Here is a 21,446-nt window from a genome sequence, read left to right on the forward strand (position 1 = left end):
CAGGTCACTGGACACCACTATTACACCGACAAACAGCTGAAGAAGGTTCTCGACTCGGATATCTCAAGCGACATGCCTTGCCCTACAGAGTTGTACATTGTGCTTGCTCACACATCCATCATTCGGCATCGTGCTGCCTCCGACAGGCTGGAGAAACCTCAAGAGTTTCACGCCATGGTGCGGCAGGTGTTCTCGGATTTGAACAACTTTGATCCAGTATCTTGGGCCAAGGAGAGCGAATTCTTATGCAAAGAAATAGCGCCCTTGATCGGCCAGATTTTCCACGCCGCCGTCTGCCTGTTTTGTACTTTGACGATGCCTCGACGCGCCGTCCTGGCCGCCTATGCGAGCGAGGCGACATCCTACCAAGCCCTGCGAGCATCTCAGCGACGCGATCTTTTAGGATTGATCAAGGAAGGCCTCTCGAAAGTGGGATTCGCCAACTCAATCTCCTGGCCGATCATCGTGGTGGGGGTGGCGTCTGGGACCGCGCACGACGAGGCTCAAGGCGACCCCGACTACCAGGAGGTTCTGGAGACGCAGGCGTTTGTGGAGGAGCAGTTATTCGCAGCGTGGATGCATCCGATTGCACACGTGGCGAACTACTTGTTGCTGGAAAAGTTGCGCTTGTTTTGGCGGTCTGGTAAGGTGGAATGGGATGACTGTTTCTATGAAGCTTCTGCATGTTAAGGACCAGGATAAGAGGGCCAGATTAAATTCGAACAATCGCATTATTCGATGTTTTCTTTCTATAAATATCATTATTCTATTTTTGGCATCAGTGATTGTAGAAGTCGTGGCCGGAAACCTCCCCGACTGCACTGGCCCGCTCCTTGATCACACTTCAGTCCTTGAGACCCCCCCCTCTCTACTGCCACTTGTCGACAACATCACACCTCGCCGCCGCCGCCAGACGAGCGCTGCATCCCCCATTTGGCGGCGCTTCTATCCGCCTGGGCCCTTCTTGATCTTTTTGTCTTCCCTGCGCCCGGCGCCAAGCCGACAGTATTCTTTCCCTGGCCTTGTCTCCGAACCTGCAGCAGCAAAACGGCCGCCAAGCCCCCCCTTCTGGTACAACCTTGCCCCGCCGGGCGCGACAACGCCCGAACAATCAATCAACCACTCCTCCTCTCCTCTCGCCCTCCGTCCCTCTCCCCGCGATGCAGAACCCGTTCTCCCCCGGCCAGCAGACGACGTCGCACTTTGGCAGCCACGATTCCACATCGGCCTCGCGGCCCACGACGCGCGATGGCTCCGCCGTCTCCGCCGCGCTCGGCCTGCTCAGCAGCAGCCTGTCCTCCAAGGACCGCAAGACATCCTTCTCGCGCAAGGCGTCGCTGTCGGGCGCCTCCTCCCGGCGTCGCAGCAGCGTCTCCACGGTCGGCGCCGGCGGTGGCGCCGGCGCGGACACGGTCATGACGGACGACTCGGCGCCGCCCGCGCTGCCCGACTACGCGCTCGCCGCGGCGGTCAAGATCGCGCCGCGCGGCGAGGGGGGAGCTGCCTTTGTCCGCAGTCCGATCAGCCCGGACGGCGTGCCCGCCTCGGCCATCAGCCGCTCCGCATCCAGCACGGCGTTCATGATGCCGCCGCAGACGCCGTCCACGGCCACGGGCGTCAGCCCGACCCAGTGGCGGCAGAGCGAGGTCGCCATGATGCACCAGCAGATCGTCGAGGCGGCCCAGAAGCGGATGTCCACGCTAAGTTATCTTCGCAAGGCGTACGGCGCCCTCATCACAGTTCCCAAAGTTTGCATGGCAGCGAATAGCTAACACTGTACAGTCACGAAGGCCGCGTCTACTGGTTCAACACGTACCTGTTCGAAAAGTCCGACCTCAGCCGCATGCCCGCTTACGACCCGCGCAAACTCGCCCGCAAGGCCACCAACATCCTCCTCCTCGGCGTCTCGATACCCACCATCAACGACCTCTACTCCTCCACGCCCGTCGAGTTCCTGCGCTGCCTCAACAGCCTCTTCTCCGAGTTCGACTCCTTCCAGCAGCTGCACGGCGACTCCTCCTCGTCCCTGTCCCGCGCCCGGCTGCCTAACATGTTCCGTCGGCCCGGCGGCAAGTCGCGCCGCTCCACCTCGTCAGCCGCCGACGCCGCCTCACTCGTCGAAGACTATGGTGGTGGTATCGGCGGCGGCGGGAACGGCATTGGCGGCGGCGGCGGCGGCGGACTGCCTGGAGCGGGCACCGGCGGCAGCGGCCCGGCGGTGATGAACTTTGCCGCGGCCGAGTCGGACCTGCTCCCCGGCGAGGAGTACACGTACCTGCTGACGCCGTCGCTGCCGTTCGACCCGGACTTCTTCGAGACGTTCGCGACGCTCTGCGACGTGCTGATCGACTCGTACAGCCGGTTCCTGGCGCTGATGCCGACGCCGCGCGAGTGCTCCGCGCCCGTGGCCGAGCTGTTCGCAAAGGCCGACGCCAAGGTGCGCAAGCTCATCGTGCAGAACATGGTCAAAGACTTTGAGGAGCACAGCAAGGCGCACATCAAGTCCGAGGTGGCCAACATTGGCAAGGTCGTCTTAAGCGGGCTTATGTGACGACGGCATTGCATGCATGGGGTGGTGGGAGTAGAGCGGAGTTTGACTTTGGGCTCGGCGCAGGCATCTATTATTGTTCTTTTTGTTGGGGCTAGCTGGGTATGGGTATCTTTAGAAAGGTGTAGCTGGGTTCTCTTGTTTGAATTTGGGTCGAAACCGATTGAGACACATTAGGATGCGATCATTTCTTAGCCAAGGCTTTGTTATAGTATAAACCCATTCTTATATATACTTGTATCTTTTTACAGGCCTTTCTAACGACCGTTGATGTTGCAGCTGTCACTGTGACTGCTCACTGTGACTGCTTTGGAATTAGGGGATTAAAAGAGAACTTGCGTAAGCTCAGGTTTATTTGTCTGCAAATAGTGTAAACGTGTATTAATTAAATATTTCTTAAATCAAAATACGTCGTCTTGGTTTCGTTCTTTCTTTTCTACGTGGTATTCCTACTTATGCAGCCTGCGTTTGTAGCGCCACGGTGGAGTAGCCAGGCTACTTCGAAAAATCGTAGCACTAAATTCATTGCAGCTTCAACATTCACTATTTCTCCAACTCTAACTAGGCATGACGCGCGCGCCGTGGATATGTCGCAGCTGCTCAAGGGCCTTATTGACTCGACCTCGATTTCAAAAGCCCCAATTATCGCGCTTTGCTTCGACTGGTGAGCTACATTGATCATGAGCTGCAGAACCCAAGCTAACATTGGCCCCCTTAGACTCTACACTTGCGCCAAGTCTCCTTCTACGAGCTCGAACCCTCACGGCCGAATACAATGAGTTGCAAAAAACGCTAAACGATGCCTTTGACACGACCAAGGCGAAGCGATTCGGCGAGCTGCAGCGCGTGGCGACGGCGCTGAAAGACTGGGAGACGGCAAACGCAGCCATCGCGGAGCTGCAGAGCATGACCCAAGATCCCGACCAAGACGCCGACTTGGCGGCGCTCGCACGCGATGAGCTCGATGCCGAGAGTTCCAAGCTGCAAAGCCTGGAACGGAACCTATCCGTCAGCCTGACGCCGCAGCACCCGTTCGCCGAGCTCCCCTGCATGCTGGAAATCCGACCCGGCCCGGGCGGTCTCGAAGGCCGCTACTTTGCCGACACCGTGTTCAAGATGTACAAGGGCCTGTGCGCGCGCAAGGGCTACCGCAGCAAGGTGGTCAAGTACGACCTCGCCGACGGCGCCGGCGACCAGTCCTCCGCCGACGGCGAGCTTCCCCTGCAGGAAGCCATCCTGGAGATCGAGGACGCCGGCGCGTACCGCACCTTCCGCGCCGAAGCAGGCATGCACCGCGTACAGCGCATCCCCAGCACCGAGAGCAAAGGGCGCGTGCACACGAGCGCTGTCGCTGTGTGGGTGCTCCCCTCCTTCCCCGAGGATGCCGCCGGTGACGAGACGGACTTTGAGAACCCGGAAAGCGACTTCTACGTGGACCCGGCCGAGGTGAAGGTGGAAACGATGCGGGCGCGCGGCGCGGGCGGGCAGCACGTCAACAAGACGGAGTCGGCGATCCGGATGACGCACCTGCCGACGGGCACGACGGTGTCGATGCAGGACCACCGGTCGCAGCACCGCAACCGCGAGGCCGCGTGGAAGCTGCTGCGCGGGCGCATCGCGGGGCTGCGGGCGGAGGCGCGCGAGGAGGAGGCGGCGCGCCTGCGCGACAGCGTGCTGTCGACGCGGCGCATCACGCGCGGCGACAAGATCCGCACGTACAACTACAACCAGGACCGGTGCACGGACCACCGCGCGGCGACGGAGGTGCGCAACTTGCAGGGCGTGCTGGCGGGCGGCGAGGGGCTGGATAAGGTGATGGATGCGGGCAGGGAGTGGCTGGTCGGGAGGGAGGTCGAGGGGCTGGTCGCGGAGGAGGAGGTCAAGGCCAAGGCGGCGATGGGTGGCGGTGGGAAGTAGGGAGGTTGATGATGGATGGAAATTTGTAAGTTTTCTGTAATATATCATGGCTTGGACATGGCCTGCGCTTCTCGACTACCAGGTGGTACCCTCAACGTTGTGCTTTGATGGACGTCGCTGGATCTCCGCTGAGATCAATCGTCCACTTCTAAATTTGATGATACCGGCCATCCGTGAGGTGGGTTGACGGCAGAGACCGGGCTGCTAGGAGACACTTGGGTGCAAGAGATGACACAAGAAGTCAGATCATGGAACATTACCAGCCTGTGCGTCTGTTGGATGGCTGTGTGATACTCATGTCCATGGCTCTACATTATCACGCTCATTGTACCGGTACAGTCTCATAATCGTAACTCGTAGTCGTTTTCTTGTCTCACTAAACTTTGGATATGCTAAATACAAATCGCAGAGGCGCACTGATTTGCCTCCCCGCAAAACACCACCCCTCTACCGTCATAGGCATCGAGGTAGTACATCCGAGGAGCCCCCTCCAAGAATCTACCTGTACGGCGTCTCTTTACTCGCTAATAACGGAGCCCTTCTCGACCTGGTTCATCTCGCGCTGCTGCTTCTTCGCCGCCGCCGCGCGACGCCAGCGCCAGACACCAAACAGGATGCCCGCAATGATCAGCAGGCCGCCGACAATCGATCCGACAGCAATGCCGGCCTTCTCGCCACCGCTAAGAGCGCCAGCGTTGGAGGTGATGGCGAGCGACTCGGGTTCGTCGGCGCGGCCGAAGGCGTTGGGCGCGACGCCGGTCGAGTTGAAGCCGTTGACCCAGCCGGGCAGCGCGCACGAGGTGATGTTGAGCGTCTCAACCTCCTTGCCCTGCACGGCGCAGGTGTTGGCGTAGCGGCGCAGCGCGATGGTGTCGTCGGGCTTGTTGGCCGGGCGGATGAACTGCGGGACGTAGGTGGACGGGTTGGCGGACGGGGAGACGACGGAGATGATGTCCCGGATGGCCAGGTCAGGACGGGCGGTGCCGCGGTCGAAGAAGTCTGAGCAGGTTAGTGAGATGTTCCCTTGAGCCGGGGAGATGGACAGCCAAAAGGTGAGACTTACTGTGGCGCAGATTGCGGTTGCTGGCCTTGTCGGTCAGGTAGACGTTGTTGTGGGAGACGGCGTAGATGCCCTTGTCCGTGCCGGAGCGGGCCGAGTACGTCTTGTCGGTGACGCGCTCGGCGTGGGGGCTCTCCTTGGGCGCCGCCTTGCCGGGCAGCTGGTCGTACTGGGTGGTGTCGATGATGGCCCAGGTGTTGCGTCCAAAGGCGCTGGCGCGGCCGGTGCCGCCGCTGTTGATGGTGACGGCCTCGGGCTCCGTGACGGCGCCGCGGTTGGCGACGTCGCCGTCGGCGGAGGCGTTGACCAGGCGGGAGCCGGCGTCGGAGAGGATGGTGTTCCACCAGGCGCTCTGGAAGACGGTGACCTTGCCGCCGTCCTCGCGGCGGACGGGGGAGATGTAGGCGCCCTGCGGGTAGGTGCCGGCGATGACGGCCTGCTGGACGTTGGCGGCGGCGCAGCGGTAGCTGGCGGCGACCTCGTCGTAGATCTTGGCGCCGAGCTCCTCGAGGCCGTAGAACATGGAGAAGAACTTGATGTAGGCGAGCTGGGTCAGGGGCGCGTACAGGCCAGTGTTGTAGATGAGCACCTTGGAGGAGTCCTTGGCCTTGGTGTCGCCGTGGAAGGTGACCTCGACGGACTCGGCCTGGTCCCAGTGGTCGTCGTCGTAGGTGGTCTTGTCCATCATGTTGCCGCGGACGCAGGAGCTGGTGACGTCGGCGTAGACGCCGGTGCGCTTGATGGAGGTGGACAGGCCGAGCATCTGGCCGGGGACGATCAGTACGGTTGACGGGTACGACAAGACAGGCCTACGCGGGTACTCACCTCAATCATGTTCTGGGAGAAGCCATCAAGAGCAGCAACGTTCTTGACCGGGACCTGGATGACCAGGGACTCCTCGCCGACCTCGGACTTGGGAGGCGCCTCCTTGGTGCAGTGAAGCACGACATACCTGCGCTGCCTGTTCTTGATCTTGACGAAGGTGTTGTTGTATTGCGGGTAGAAGGGCAGGTTGTCGTCCTTGTCAAACTTGTGCAGCCAGTAGTCCGTGTCCGAGTTCCATTTCGCGTCGGCGCAGCCGTCCTTGAAGGCCGCGCTGCAGAGGGAGGCCGCAGCGGCGAGCAGGCTCAACTTGAAGAAACCCTGCATGATGATTGAAGATGAAGGAAAGTTGGAATGTGGTAGTCCAAGCTTTTTGTTTAAACGAGGCCTTGCGAGTCTGAGAAGCAAAGACAGACACGAACAGGTTTCAGGTGAGATGATGGCTTCTTTTTATACATGTCATACTACATACATACATACATGCGTGCCCAAAACACCGAATTCGCCGATGAGCGATGGTGGTCGGGGCATTCCGAACCGCACTCCGGAAACTCGCTCTTCACGGTGGGCTTAATTACTGTCAAGTGGATTTTGAGTGGCAACCCCCTGTACGACATGACAGGAGCTGATTGGAGGGAGATCATCTGATAAGATCAGGCCAAGTCTTTTTTCCTCTCTTTGACGGGCCAATGATCCTGGTAACCAACCTCCACTCCAAATCCACGAGAAGAAGAGTGCCAAGGACCAGCCGCAGTCCAGCTACCAGGCCCGGCGCGGGGAGAAACATCTGATTCTGTCGGTAACCGAGTCAGAAGAGGCTTTTTGCCAAGCCTGCAATATTGGAAAATTATGAAAAAAAAAAGGCCGGCATGGAAAGAGGAGTTTGTGTGTTTGTTTGTTGTTGCAGCCAGCCTCAACACCACACACCAACCAACCATGCTGGATGCTGGGCTCGGCCGAAGGGTTCGGGACAAGCAAGGGTCACCCACCACCACCAACAATAAACGAGGAACCTTGCCAAGACGGCGTACTCTTTGATTCCCTACTTTTCTTGCCACCAAGCTGGAAACTCGTGTAGGCAAGCATAGCGAGCGGGCATAACACTATTGATTGCCTAGCACACCACCCACCCATCCCCATCTTCTGTCCTGACACATTTCGAGAAACCTGGATGTTCGTATGGAGTCAGAGAAGCCCTCTCGCTCCACACACTCCGACGACCTTGTCGGTTCTTTCGGAAGGCCAGCCTTTAAATTTAGGCTTGACTTTAGTCCTGGTCCGGCCCAATCACCGGACGATCGTGCAGCTGCGACGGACAGGGCGCCCTCCCTCTCTCTCCTGCAGTTCCCGGTAAGGCCATGACAACTGGGGCCCGCGGCGGGCGACGGCAGCGGCAACAGCAAATTTTCGCCCAGGATGTGCTGCATCCATCCATCGTCAGGTGTGAGCGGAGTTGCATGGGATTGGCTTGGAGTGGAAGCGAGAAGCTCCGGATTCGGAGTACAAGCTGACATCAGGATGCCTATCAGTTGGTGGTCATCATAAAAGCACGGCGATGCATCAAAGGCACGCTCAAGCCACCAAATGTTTGTCGGTGACTGACTAACAGATCTTGTCACCCATACTTCAACTTCCCCTTCCTTCGCTCGAGCATCAACGAAGCGGTTTCTCGACGTCATGTTTGGAGAACGGAAATATTCGTTATATACCTCGGACAATGTTGTTTAATAAGGCTCCATACATTTCCGGTGCCCGCGTTCCGCGCTGTATAATATTATGAGCTCGCCGGGGAACACGTGAAAGCAGCCCACGATGCCACCCTCAGACTTGTGGACTTGTGCTACGTTGGACAAATTCCCAAGGCATGCAGCTAGTTCCCGGCTTTTCTGGACCAGGTGGCGAGAGCCAATCTTGAGGCGGTCTTGTGGGAGGGCCGCCGAGCCTTGGCCGAACCATGTCGTCTTGTCTCCAACAGCTTTCAGGCAATACACTGCAGATGCCTGCCCCGTCCCAGAAGCTCAAAGTCTTCTTACCTTACTGACACACAGTAATGCCACTGATTCTTCGGGTCGGCCTTCCCGTTTGAGTGTTTCTTGGCGACTCTTGCAGTTGTGCCGCCGGCCTTACAGTGCATGTCTTTGTCACGCTCCATAGATAGTCACATATGAGGAAGCCACTGGAGAGGGACTTCTCCCCTCCAGTGATCGATAGAGTCATTGGGACTTGTTTACTATACACTAGATACACCGCAGCTACTCCTTCACTACCTCTCCCCCCACCTTCTTCGAGCTAGCCGCGTTCTGTGACATCTAATCAGTTGACGATCTTGCTTCGCTTATACAGGGTAGTTCCTATACTGTAATGTCTTGTGAGTTGCGTTTTAACATTACAAATAAGCGTAAAGCATTATGATCCTATAGATTCCTGCGTTTCATATGATTAGCACTCAGGTTTCTCAGCATAGATGAGGAAATCAAGAGTATACCGTACTCATGCGTTATTCGCAAGGAATTCGTCAATCTGCGCCTGAGTAGTGCCAGGTTTGACCCACAGAGTCGGTTCACTGCGGCGCATTTCATCAAATTCGTGGCAGCAGCATCCGGACGCTCCGGCACAAGCTGCGAGGGCGCCGCTGGCAACGCCGAGGAGGGCAAGAAGACCTGAAACGCGCATGTTTATAGTTGTTGCAATGTAAGCTCTTGTTGTAATATAAAACGTGTTGTAGAAGAAAGAAGAAGATGGTAAATACTGTTGATAATAAGAAAGAGACTTGATTCTCGAGGGAAAAGAGCTGGCTATATATAGATAAAATTGTTGTCAAAGACTTTCTGTGAAGCTACCGCGGACAAACTCGCCGCGGTCGTATTTACACCAGGTATTGCACCTCTCATAACGCCTTGTGCCATGCACATGAGGCAGCTCTGTCCGCAGCCGTCTGCGCGCACTGCCCACAGTCCGCACGACCCAGCAATAGGCGCTGTGCTGGCTTTGTTCTACGTAGCTAACTTACCTAGTGTAAGAGCCGGTACATCCTCAGCCCATGTCACACTGCCAGCCATCCTTTTCATGTAGTTGGGTTAACGCCCTTTTTCCCCTTTGGACTGCGCTGGCTGGCATTGTTTGCAGGACCGCGTGCAGCGTGACCGTCTCACCTTCGGACAATGCCCCTGCGCAAAGACCCTTTTTCATGGCCATGAAAGAGTAGCAAACTAAACCACCTAGGCGCGACCCCGTGCCGTTCTTGTCCAGCATCGTGCAGCATCGCGCGCGCCAGGTGAAAAAGCTGCCACCGACAGCTTCGTAGCGCCTAGATCTGCGACGAGGCCGGCCAGGGCGTTCATAGGGTCTAAGAGGCTAACATTGTAAACACAGCTAGTATTTCCTGCTTATTAGGCGCGTTTTCTTATATAGTAATAATACTAGTAGTAATAATCATAGTAGACGATTAAAAGACACATCGAGCTAGAAAGAATTCGCTACGAATTAGTTATTATAAACGTTACAAAGCCACGAGAACTTCCATGCAGTCCCAACCGGTGTCCAGTAGTGCCACTCTAGCCCTTGACCATCTTGTTCCGAGAGCATCAAGCTAGCCAGAACTCTCTTTCTCACGCATATGCGACGCAATCTGCCCATCTCAACGGCCCTAACACACCCGCAGTAGATTCTTTCCCATCCGACTCACCCCCTCCGTTCGCACCCGCGTGCGGGGGAGTCAATAGTCTCAGCCGTGGCGCTCCTTTACAAAGCAACGGTGGCGTTTTATGCATGTCTGAACGTGCAGGAAAGGTCTGCGTGCGATAAGGCTCTTCGGGTAGGGAAACTCTCCGAGAAGACCGATCTGGGCGAGCCAAAGCACGACAACTGATCGCTGGCTGCTGGCCCGGGCTCTGCTTGGTAGCCGGTAGCATACTGACCATTGTCCTATGGCACTCTGGAAGAATGGCAAGGGAAGGAATGCTGTAGTTCTATTTTCTTCTGGAAGAATGAACAAGGAAATAATCACGGATTGTTGACCGACGATAGCCTGAAGGGCGTCCAACATGGGCGACATCCGAAGCTATTTCCGAACTACATGTTACAGAACTAGAACCCTCAGTACAAATTTCTATACTCTTGTTTTCGTCTACTCCCTTCGCGACTTTATGGTGAGTTCACGTACTTTGAATATTGATCCAATTATCTTGTCCATCAGTTCACCTCCTTCCCGCCGCAAAACTTGGCCGTGGCCAGTATCAGGCCGCCCGCGACCTGGCACGCACCTCCTCAGGGCTGGGTACCTGCGCCGAATCAGCTGAGAAACGCAATCCAGAGTACTCGTCCTGACGTGCGCCTCGGCGAAGACGCGCGCGGCCACGGTGAGGACGCTCGGCAGGATGACAGCACTAAACTAGTGGCCAGCAAGGTACGCGAGGACGAGCCAGCCCCGGATGCTGACGGCTCTCACGACGATGACCATGGTGATCGAGTCGTCTTGCGAGCCGCGGAGAGCATGCGCGAGCCTACTGCTATTAGCATGTGTCGTATCTGGCACCCGACGGTCGCCCACTGCCGAAAAGATGTTCAGGCTCTGGCGGGGCCTCCCGAAGTCACGTCGCCGTGTTTGGCCACGCTTTCGGAGCAAACACCGAGGCCGCCGCCCGAGGTCCCGGGAAGGCGCACATCTCTGCGCGAGGAACGAGCTGCTTTGCGGCGAGGATGCCGAGCAGGTACCGAGTGGGAAGCGGACCGACGAGGAAGCAACGAGCAAAGAAATGAAGAGCGTATACATACTATTTAGCATACTATTTAGCATACAAAGAAAAGCATCCCGATTTACATGGAGTGAATGCATGATATTTAATCTCGTCCTTCATAAATTAAAATCCAATAGAAATACTAGCTACTGTTTCCTACAGTGCCCAACTCATAGTACAGTATGTCGATATGGCTGCAGGGTAAGGACCTCTGTGTGGGACTGCCCGTTGCCACTCACTGTAAACATCTATGGGGAACGATAGGTTCGTTTTTTTATGAAACCCTTTTCATAAGGTTACCTGATAGAGTAGCACACATTGAGAAGCTGAGTACTATTAAGCGCAGCTTCGGCCCGAGTCCAAGCCTGTCTACTGTGCTTACGGGCTTGAACAGGGCTGCGCCGCGTGCTCTACTGGCTATGTTATCTTCACACATGCACAAGTTATTCACAGTTCATAGACATCATGTGCTTGAATGTACCTGTATTTTTGTTACGTTTCTATATACCCCCAAACTATCTGACCCATTTTTTTCCAAACTCCCCCCAAAACAAAAGGTGCATACCTGGGTATCATGCAAGAGCAGCTTGTAGTGGAAAGCGCGTAGAGTTTGGTTGCTCAAACTCTTCTCGCAGGGGGGTTTTGTGCAACAAAACACTCACAAAGTGTAGGATGGCGAAGTCCCAAGCTCCAGGTGGTAGTGGTAGTGGTGTGTAGGCGGTGGCTTCAATGGAACCGCACGGTTGCATCGTACACGACGACATTGTCGCCGGGAGAGAGGGACTTGCCCGGTGATCCAGGCGCGTTCCCTTCGCTGGTGTCTTTGCCGCTCCACTGGAGAGCGGCGAGAGGGTCAAAGAGCATGATCAAGACACCTCTCCCGACGACGAGGCGTTCGGTCGTGACGATGAAGGTGTGGTTCCAGACGTATTCGTCGATGCCGTTGAACGCCTTGGAACCGATGGGTGCATCCATATGTGCTGAGGCTTGTTAGTGTATTGTTGATTCATTGCAAGCTTGATGGGCATTGAACCAAGATGTGGTTATGCACAAGGAGGGAGGAAGGAAGGGGAAGGAAGGAGAAGGAAGGGGAAGGAGATGTGCTTTGAGGTTTGAGTGTTCAACTTACAGCGCGAAGAAGTTTTTTTTGAGACTGTGGTTTTGGCGGCTTCAAAGTTGGTGGCTTTGAAGCGCGCCAAAATAAAAATGTTGTGTTTGTTGCAAGAAACAACTTCTCATCTCGGGGGGGGATAGGCATCCTTTTATAAGCCGAGAGGGCATCGATGCCAGAGTCAATCACCATCCCGAGCGGTGAAGAGGGCAGGAACAGTCTTTACCATTGTGCAACCGCCTCTGCAGTCGAAAATGCAAACGGCAAAAGATGCGAGTGAGGAGCGGACGACACATCATCCAGGGGCCTCGTACAAGTCGCAGGATCCGAGGAAGGCAGCGGGTTTGACTGTGTGCAACTCAGCATGGATACTCGACGGCAAGGCCTGGACGCATTATTTGTTTTATCATGGTTTGCTCCCTGCGTTGTCCCACAAGCGTCGAATCATCTCAGCATCGCCACATGGCAGCACGGTGAGAGTACGTGGGCTATGTAGGTTGAGCTGAAGATTTGGCGCGCGCCAGTTTTGGTGAACCGGTGGAGCTTGGAGCTTGCAGCTTAGAAATACAAGTAGTTAACTTACCCTAATAAGATGAGGTGTTTACTAGTTTTGTGAGTCACAGCTGAGCGACGAAGCATATCCACTCCCACTTGCTTCTACTGGTGTCAGGCTTAAATTCCTCGTTTGCTCCTCTGCTCGTATCTTTGCAGAACGCAATCCAACACCAACACAAGCGTCACTCAAAACAGGCAAACATGTCCTACTCTCTGTATATCGGAAACAAGCGTTACTCCAGCTGGTCCATGCGGCCCTGGGTGCTCTTCACTGCCGTCGGCGTCCCCTTTGACGAGAAGCTGCACATCTTCCAACCTACGCAGCGTCAACCCGAATTCATCGCCTTTTCGCCCACCGCCAAGGTTCCCTGCCTCCACGACACCTCCTCCTCCTCTTCCTCTCCCGTCGTCGTCTGGGATTCTCTCGCCATCTGCGAGTATGTCGCCGAGACCCACCCCGCCGTGTGGCCCGCCGACCGCGCCGCCCGCGCCTTCGCCCGCAGCGCCGCCGCCGAGATGCACGCCGGCTTCCCGGCCGTCCGCGACCAGTGCTCCATGAACGTCGGCCTACGCATCGAGTTTGGCCCCGTCGGCGCCGACCTCCAGGCCGAGCTGGACCGCATGGCCGCGCTCTTCGTCGAGGGATTGGAGCGCTTCGGCGGGCCGTGGATCGCGGGGCCAAGCTTCTCGGCGGCGGACGCGTTCTTCGCCCCGATCGCGTCGCGCTTGAAGACGTACGGTCTGGCGATCCCGGGCAAGGCGGGGGAGTATGTGGATCGCCTGTTTGAGCATCCGGCGGTGCAGCGGTGGGTCAAGGAGGGCATTGCGGAGGATTCACGGGAGCCTTTCCACGAGGAGGACTGCGTGCGGGGACGCAAGATTCTGCAGGATCTTCAGCACTCAAGCTAGGGGGGGGGGGCTTAAAGTAAAATAAAATAATGGAAAATTTGTCTTCTACTTGCGCCGTCTCGACGTGGCCACGCACAACAGTCACCTGCCTAGGAAGGTACATACATAGCTATCATTTAGTGCTTCACACGTTAGTATTAGAGTTTTCTATTTATATGTTATCCCCCAAAGACAGCTTTATTCTTTTTATTGAGAGATGTAGTACAGAAATCCCTTTTAAAATTTATAGCTACGATCGACTGACGATCGGATAGATATAGGGTAGGAATAAAATATATAGGTATAAAGATGGATTGAGAATATAAGAAAGATATAAAAGATAAGAAAGATGTGGGGGATAATACAGACATAAAAAGATAAGAAATGTATAAAAGATGAGAAATATAAGAATAATAAGAATGCAAGAAAGAAAGAAAATGGTACAAGTCCCTGGCCGGCGAAGCTTTGGTAGAAAGCCTACTTACATACATACATACCTACATAGCTGCATGTGCAACCCCGCTGCCCAGAGCAGCACTGGTGCCTGCTACCGCGTTCGTTGCTCTTCCCTTTGCACCGGCTGAGGCTGGCTGCGGCAACACTTGCAAGTATCCGCTCGTCGCATACGCACACGGCACAAGCGGTGTTTATCACGGGTGTGCTCCATCCAACGGGCCAAATCTTTACAACCATGACAGTTGGCAGCTGCTTGTTCAGCGGGGATACGCGGTGGTCGCTACCGACTCTGCTGGTCTTGGCAACCACTTTACCCTTGCACAAGTATGGAAGCTACATCGCGCAGGCCAACGATGTGTACTATTCTTTCATTGCCGCCCGAAAGGCTTTCTGCATCATTTCAAAAGACTGGATGAGCGTTGGACACTCGCAAGGCGGCGCAGCTGTATGGAAGCTGTCAGAGAGTGGCCTTGTCGGCCATGACAACCACTTCCTGGGCACAGTCTCACTTGCACCTGCTGCGCGACTTTGGTCCATGTTTCAGCGGAATCTCAAGACTGAGGGCGCCTTCTTAGGCTATGCTCCTTATCATGCAAAGGCCTTGCAGCGCGTCTTCCCAGACTACAATCTGACCGTGCTAGCCGAGCCTCTTCGCAAGCGCACGCATCCCCTTGGCTGACAAGGCGCAGCTGTGCTTCAATGGTCTCATGAGCATCAGTGCCGATTTGACAAGCGACGAGATTGTTTCTTCAACAGGTCTGGCGCAGGACAATGCCAAGTTTCAGCAGTGGAAAGCTGAGATGGGCCCCGCCACAGCTGGACACCGCAGCTCTAATAAGCCTGTGCTCGTTGTTCAAGGCTTGAATGACACGGCCGTCCTTGCCCAGTCCACTCGCGAGGTGTATGAAAATGCTTGCAAAATCGGTAGCGAAGTTCATTTGGTAGAGTATATGGCCATGGAACACTCACCGGTAATTGCGGCTTCTGAGCCCGCAATGGCTTGCCTGGGTTGATGACCGTTTCGCTCGTCCAAGTACACCTGGTAATTGTACCGCAAGAGTCGAGAGACCTTTCAATATTTCACTGGTCAAGGCACCGCTAGAGGACTAAAGGCTTTTTTTTTCTTCTTTTTCCCGCTATAGTTAATATAGCTCAAGATCTTCAGTCCAGGTATCACATCGCTAGTCGACCCAGTAATTAACAAGGTGCGCAATACTTAATATTAAAATATATAACCTTACCACCGCGACAGTGCACCGCAGTAGTAAGACGGTCAGACTGTTAACAACACCAACCCTAGACACCATACTTCGTAAACTGTTGACGCAGGTCGTTTACAGCTTGAATCGGGGGCCGGCTGAAATCCCCATCCTTCTCTGCATCATCCATGGTGACAAATTCCTGAACAGCATTATAGGCAATAGAAACATCACAATCCCAGCGCCGAGACCTATCAAAGCGAGTAAGCTTTTTCGTCTTGTGGCTGAACCCGGTAATCTCAAGCTTCGAAATGTAGCCGTTGGCGAGCTTGTTGCCGTTGTTGTTATCGGCTACGGCTTGACCGAAGGAGGCGTGACGAACTCCATCTCGCTTAAGGAGTTCTTGCACTTCTTTTTCGTTGATCATGTTGATGCATTCCTGTGATACCACGTCCATGTTGATCGTAACGCGCTGAAAGTGGTGGGACCAGGAGCGGGGTTGCTCATCTCGAACAATAGTCATGATTATATGGATTTGGTTTTCTTGTCAAGAAAGTTATGATTGGGAATAAGTGGGTGAAAGGAAGTCCTATAGACCGGGACAGTCGAGGCATTATATATGTATATTTCTAGGATACTGGTCTAACGTAGATAGTGTGCAACGGTCCCTTCCTTCGTCAGTGGCGCCCAATATATTGCTATGCATTGCGCCCATTACCTTGTTAAAAGACAACACCCCCCTATATATTGATACTATTCGTTCTAGTCTCTATGGCGTGTCGAGCTGACTTCCGTGGCGTGTCGAGCTGATCTCTTGGGCGTTTAACTTTAAGGCGGCTATTGAATCAGACGTTGACTTATTCGCTGGTCAACTCCTGTGGCGCGGGAGTGCAGCCCTCCGCATACAATGGCTTCAGCTGCGTTCGCTTCCTCAGAATGCATCGACCGAGTCTCGACAGACTGGCTTGGCACGGGGACGGCAGCCCTCCGCATAAGAATAACCTTAACTACGCCTCATTAGAATGCATCCACTGAAAGTCTAGACGGACCCCCTAGACAGACCACCCACAGCTTAGCTCGGGGAAGGCAGCGCTCCACATAGAAGAAGCAGCTTGAGCCCTACTCAGGACGTTTAGACAACGTACTAACTGGCTCCCCATACTTTAAACCACTGGCTAATATTTGCTTCCGCCTTTCTGGTTGCTGTACACTAACGTCGGCTACCTACATAGTTAGGAACAATCACGAATTTGGTCCATTTGCACGAATGGCGGTACCTTAGCTAATGTGCGACCGTATCCAGATGCTACAACAGCTGGTGCAGGGGCCGCAATTATGCCCCAACTGAACGATTAGCTCGTATGTTACTATGGCGATGGGTTTGTCCAGTATGATGGAGATATCAGGCGGCAGAGTAAAGAGCTGTTCGGGCGCATTCCGGGTATTCCAAGACCTATAACTAGCTCACGATTCCCAACACGCAATTTGGGAGCAAAATTTCATTGTACTGCTAACTCTGCCGTCGGTCATCCTTGGAGAACATGTCAAAATAAATCCCGTTCTTCGCCATAAGGCTCGAATGCGAGCCAGACTCAGCGATCCGCCCCTGCTCAAGTACATAGATGACATCGGCGTGCCGAATGGTGCTCAGACGGTGCGCGACGGTAATCGTCGTGCGACCGCGGCTGGCTTCTCCCAGAGCGTCTTGAATAAGAGACTCGGACTGCGTGTCGACGGCAGACGTGGCCTCGTCGAGGATGAGAATCGGCGGCTTCTTCACGAGGGCGCGGGCAATGGCCAGGCGCTGGCGCTGCCCGCCGCTGAGCTGCTCACCGCGATTTCCCACTACGGTATTGAGTCCGTCACTGTTTTTTTTGTTGTTTGCTCTGGTTAGCGGGAAGCCTCTTTAGTTTGGCAGCTGCAGTGTCATGGCACTTACGGTAGTGAGGAGACGAAGTCAAGTATGTTGGCCTGCTTGCAAGCTTCCTGAACTGCGACGTCAGATATTTCTTCTCCCTTGCACCCAGCCAATATGTTCATTCGTATGGTTCCCTGGAGCAGTACTGGTTCTTGAGTGACGAGTCCCATACAACTGCGGTATTCGGAGATGTTGAGCGAGTCGATGGATTCTCCGTCAAGCAGAATGCTTCCGGCAGTAGGATCATAGAAGCGCTCGATGAGTGATATAATCGTGCTCTTCCCGCTGCCAGTGTGGCCAATAAAGGCAACGCTCGACCCGCCTGCGACATTGAAAGAGATCTTTTCCAGCGCTAGATGCTGCGGTCGAGTTGGGTAGGCAAAGCTCACATCCCTAAACTCAATGTTTCCTCGGGGCTGCTGAGGCGGCTTCTTGCCCAGCAGAGACTCGGGGTCAATCTGCGACTTGCGCTCGAGCAGACTCTGGAGGTTGACGGCAGACCGCTTTGCCTTGCCAATATTCGGCGTGAAAGAAAATATCAGACCCGCAGAGTATGCGCTCGTTATGATGGAGGAATACACAATGACAAATTGCAGTAGTGAATACTCGCCACCGAGTATCAGGGTGCCTCCATACCAGAATCCTAGAGCCATGCAAGCGTAGACGCCACTCCGCGCCAAAGAAAGCACCAAACACGCCTTCAGATTGGCTTTTAAGCCTGCCTTTGCATGTATAGCTAGGCTCTTCTCGTAGTCTTGGAGAATGCGCGTTTCCATTGTGAGCGAGGCCACTGTCTGAATGGCGCTGATGGCTTCTCCCGCATAGGCAGCTGACGCTCTCGTGTGCTCTTCATTGAGCTTTTCAAAGCGACTAGAAGCCCAAACTCCGATAAACCCACTCCCAATAAGAATAGGGATTACAGCCGAGCAAACAAGTGCGAGCTTCCACCCAAACGCTACACTAACGACAAATGCAGCTGTAAGTGTCGATGTAGCGATCAGGATAAGTCCAACAGTACCACCGCTGATCCCGGCAAGATCAGCCGCCTCCGTAGACAGAAAGTTGACGAGAGCTCCAGGCGAGTTTTCCTTCTTGTCGAAGAATGCAATCTCCTGACGGAGCATGTGTGCCAGCGCAAGCTTCCGTGCTCGATAGATCAAGCGCTCTGAACAAATCGCAAAGACTGAGCTCTGGATGCTGAAAACTATCATCATGACAACGGCAAGCAGGAAAAACATCCAGGACCAAAAGCTAGCCCTTGATTTAGCCTGATCGTGGGCGGATGTTGTCGCGGCCTCGACAACCGCGTGGCCAAACAAGATGGCCGAAGCCGGCTCCTCAAAACCGGCAATGGCGGAGCAGAGAAGACCTATCGAAATGTAATACCACTCCTCCTTGTTGAGCTGTAGGACAAACTTGGCCATGGAAAGGAGTGAGCTCGAGGAGGTATCATCTTTCTTGGCTGTCGAAAGCGCAAGTTCCGCCGGCTGATCAGAGACAGCCAAAGTACCCCACACACCCTCCCGTTCATCCTGCCCATCTCCAACTTTGTGCTGATTGTCGGCCAACTCTTTCGTACCTGCTTCGAGATGGGAGTATTCATTCACGTCCTCTTTATTCCCCTCAGAAACATCTTGGGCGTTGACGAGGGCAAAGTAGGTGCCTTGGCGTCCCATCAATTCGGTATGTGTACCCTCCTCAACATTGACTCCATGCTCAACCACAACAATATTGTCTGCTTGGCGAACAGTTGAAAGACGATGAGCAATGATGATGGTTGTTCTGTCTATTGTGGAGGCGCCGAGTGCAGCCTGGACGGACATCTCCGTCCTAACATCTAGGGCAGATGTAGCCTCGTCCAGAATGAGGAGCTTGGGCTCGACAACGAGTGCCCTGGCAATAGCAATCCTTTGCTTCTGACCTCCTGACATCTTTGAGCCTCTAGGGCCCACTGTTGTTTGGTAACCCTGTGGTAGACCCATGATGAAGTCGTGGGCGCAGGCACTTTTGGCAGCCGCCTCGACCCTTTCCAGCTTCTCTGCAGCGGTCAAATTATCAAGCGGCGTGCCACAAAAGCCATACTCAATGTTCTTGAGAATAGTGGTGTCAAAGAGGTAGGTGTCCTGGTTCACCAATCTGATTTGACGCCTCAGCCATCTCAGGTTAAGATCCTGGAGGCGGTGATTGTCAAGATGGATCTGACCACCGACAGGCTCGTAAAAACGCATGATCAGCTTCGCAATAGAGCTTTTACCTGAGCCAGAGGCCCCAACAACAGCTGTAATTTTTCCGGCTGGGAATCGCACGCTCAGGCCATTGGCGACGGCGATTTCGGGCCGCGAAGGGTAGATGTGCTTGATGTCTCGGAGCTCAATAGTACCATCTATCTGTTCAGGTACTTGGCCAATGTCCGACATGGGATCAATAGGAGAAATTCGGCTGGTCATTCGCATGACCCGCAGCGCTGCGCCCTTTGCTGTCACAAAGGTCTCGGCGTTATGGCCGACACTAAGGACGCAGAAAGCAGCAGTTTTGGCGATGACCGTGATGGCAACAAGAGCCATGAATGAGATCTTGCCGTGCTCAAGAAAATTGGAGCCCTGCCAAAAAGAGAGGGCAACGTTCAAGTAGCCAGTGCCGACCGTGACTGCTACCATGATACCCATTAGTGTTTTGAGGGCAGATCCAGCCTTCTCAGCCTTTTTGAGCTGACAGTCATAGCTGCTGGATATTTGTTTCTGAAAGGCCAAGGCCGTAATACTCTTGATGGACCCAAGAGCTTCCTCTGCGACAGAGCTGCTAGCTGTTTGGGCCTCTGTCGAGCGTCCCAAGTATCGACCTGCTACCAAGTTGCCAAGGTAGAGAAGGGCCAGGCCCAGAAAGAAGGACCATGTCAGCATCAGAGTCAGCTTCCAGTGGAGGATGAAGCTCATAATATAAGTGGCAAGTAATGTACCAATACTGCTGACAGTGATTGACAGTTTCTGGGACATGGCGTCCTGAATGGCATTCAAGTCTGCTCCGAGTGGTGACACCAGGTTGCCGGAACCCATGTCGTCGAAGACGCCCATATTTTGGCGCAAGAGCGCCTCGAGGTATCGTATTCTGATCTGCTGGGAGATTCTCGCTCCAGCGTGAGAGAATCCCGCAGTAGAGATGAACCAGGAAGCCAAGGCGGCCAGGGCTATATAAAGGAAGAATGTCGAGTAGTAGCTGATCTGTTGGCCAGAGCCTGAGTGGTGGGCAGAGCCGCCACTCTCTACTCTAACAAACACATCGGAGAGCTGCCCAAACAAGACCTGGCTATGACATTAGCCAACAGTTAGAATGGTAGGAAGAGGACGGGAGGAACCTACCGCGGGGAGGGGAACGAGAGCACCAGCGATCAAAGCGAACACAGCGCTGATGGCGATAACGAGGAAGTCGATGGGCGTTGCGTATTGAAAGAGAGAAAAGAATGAAGAGTCGACCTCTTCAAAATGCAATTGCCGCTGTATGATTTCTTGCTCCTGGTTGCTCCTAGCGGGAGTCGTCGAGCCCTTCTCGGGGCTCGCGTCAGTAGGCATGTTGCAAACGGAAGCACAGCCTAAAGACTTGAAAATGGAGCAATTGGCTGCGATTGAAGGCCGGTTTACATGGCGATGGCTTCGCAAAATGTGTTTTTTTTTTGTCATCAAACTTGTTCTGATGGGGTAGTCTTGGAAGACTGATGTGACTCTTGCTGTGGCAGCGATGCCGGGTAGACGCTTGCGGAACGTCCCCACTAACCACGAACTTAATCGGCACCCTCAACGCCCGCAGGCAGCGCCCGCATCGGTCCGCTACAGCGCTCACCCCACTGTTGCCCGGTTTGACTAGCGGTCAGAAGACGCGGCACGGGTGATTCATTATATTGAGTAGTCTATGCTATGAATAACAAATAGTGTTAATAACCAAGTAAAATGGAATAAAATAAACTTAGTAGACTATTAAGTAGAAACTTTTTATTATAAGTAATATAAAATAATTTAATAAGTGAAATATTTTTATCCTTAAATTTATCTATTAAATATATATAATTTAGAACGCTTATATTATTCAATACCAAGTATACAATGCTATTCGCATCTTTCCTCTTCAAAATGATACAAATTCAAACTAACCAGTTATAGCCTTATTGGAACAGAGGCAGTGTTCGTCGCGCCTACAACCATCCCGTACACATTTGCCGCGTCATCATCACACAAGGCCCCCAGC

At 54.2% G+C, this 21,446-nt stretch overlaps 10 protein-coding genes across 10 annotated transcripts; 6 read left to right on the forward strand and 4 right to left on the reverse strand.

Annotated features, from left to right (window-relative positions):
* Positions 1-174: 174 nt before the first annotated feature.
* ISF_07303 (C6 zinc finger domain protein) lies at positions 175-690 on the forward strand (the record flags this gene model as incomplete). The annotated part of the gene is made up of 1 exon (XM_018850906.1): positions 175-690. One exon carries the CDS (start codon positions 175-177, stop codon positions 688-690), a length of 516 nt encoding a protein of 171 aa, XP_018701818.1.
* Positions 691-1,160: 470 nt separating this feature from the next.
* Positions 1,161-2,551, forward strand: ISF_07304 (hypothetical protein; the record flags this gene model as incomplete). Its single annotated transcript, XM_018850907.1, has 2 exons — positions 1,161-1,720; positions 1,783-2,551. 2 exons carry the CDS (start codon positions 1,161-1,163, stop codon positions 2,549-2,551), a joined length of 1,329 nt encoding a protein of 442 aa, XP_018701819.1.
* A 584-nt stretch (positions 2,552-3,135) lies between these two features.
* On the forward strand, positions 3,136-4,465 carry ISF_07305 (peptide chain release factor 1; the record flags this gene model as incomplete). Its single annotated transcript, XM_018850908.1, has 2 exons — positions 3,136-3,212; positions 3,286-4,465. The coding sequence occupies 2 exons, from the start codon at positions 3,136-3,138 to the stop codon at positions 4,463-4,465; spliced, it is 1,257 nt and encodes a 418-aa protein (XP_018701820.1).
* Positions 4,466-4,982: 517 nt separating this feature from the next.
* Positions 4,983-6,674, reverse strand: ISF_07306 (hypothetical protein; the record flags this gene model as incomplete). Its single annotated transcript, XM_018850909.1, has 3 exons — positions 4,983-5,464; positions 5,529-6,288; positions 6,351-6,674. 3 exons carry the CDS (start codon positions 6,672-6,674, stop codon positions 4,983-4,985), a joined length of 1,566 nt encoding a protein of 521 aa, XP_018701821.1.
* Positions 6,675-10,390: 3,716 nt separating this feature from the next.
* Positions 10,391-11,127, forward strand: ISF_07307 (hypothetical protein; the record flags this gene model as incomplete). Its single annotated transcript, XM_018850910.1, has 2 exons — positions 10,391-10,495; positions 10,660-11,127. 2 exons carry the CDS (start codon positions 10,391-10,393, stop codon positions 11,125-11,127), a joined length of 573 nt encoding a protein of 190 aa, XP_018701822.1.
* Positions 11,128-11,809: 682 nt separating this feature from the next.
* ISF_07308 (hypothetical protein) lies at positions 11,810-12,058 on the reverse strand (the record flags this gene model as incomplete). The annotated part of the gene is made up of 1 exon (XM_018850911.1): positions 11,810-12,058. One exon carries the CDS (start codon positions 12,056-12,058, stop codon positions 11,810-11,812), a length of 249 nt encoding a protein of 82 aa, XP_018701823.1.
* Positions 12,059-12,950: 892 nt separating this feature from the next.
* On the forward strand, positions 12,951-13,658 carry ISF_07309 (glutathione S-transferase-like protein; the record flags this gene model as incomplete). The annotated part of the gene is made up of 1 exon (XM_018850912.1): positions 12,951-13,658. One exon carries the CDS (start codon positions 12,951-12,953, stop codon positions 13,656-13,658), a length of 708 nt encoding a protein of 235 aa, XP_018701824.1.
* Positions 13,659-14,328: 670 nt separating this feature from the next.
* Positions 14,329-15,106, forward strand: ISF_07310 (hypothetical protein; the record flags this gene model as incomplete). Its single annotated transcript, XM_018850913.1, has 2 exons — positions 14,329-14,727; positions 14,783-15,106. The coding sequence occupies 2 exons, from the start codon at positions 14,329-14,331 to the stop codon at positions 15,104-15,106; spliced, it is 723 nt and encodes a 240-aa protein (XP_018701825.1).
* Positions 15,107-15,389: 283 nt separating this feature from the next.
* On the reverse strand, positions 15,390-15,815 carry ISF_07311 (hypothetical protein; the record flags this gene model as incomplete). The annotated part of the gene is made up of 1 exon (XM_018850914.1): positions 15,390-15,815. One exon carries the CDS (start codon positions 15,813-15,815, stop codon positions 15,390-15,392), a length of 426 nt encoding a protein of 141 aa, XP_018701826.1.
* Positions 15,816-16,802: 987 nt separating this feature from the next.
* ISF_07312 (multidrug resistance protein 2) lies at positions 16,803-20,776 on the reverse strand (the record flags this gene model as incomplete). The annotated part of the gene is made up of 3 exons (XM_018850915.1): positions 16,803-17,157; positions 17,232-20,509; positions 20,567-20,776. 3 exons carry the CDS (start codon positions 20,774-20,776, stop codon positions 16,803-16,805), a joined length of 3,843 nt encoding a protein of 1,280 aa, XP_018701827.1.
* Between the last annotated feature and the right edge of the window lie 670 nt (positions 20,777-21,446).

The sequence above is a fragment of the Cordyceps fumosorosea genome (assembly GCF_001636725.1).
Source record: "Cordyceps fumosorosea ARSEF 2679 chromosome Unknown scaffold_21, whole genome shotgun sequence".
NCBI lineage: Eukaryota > Fungi > Ascomycota > Sordariomycetes > Hypocreales > Cordycipitaceae > Cordyceps > Cordyceps fumosorosea.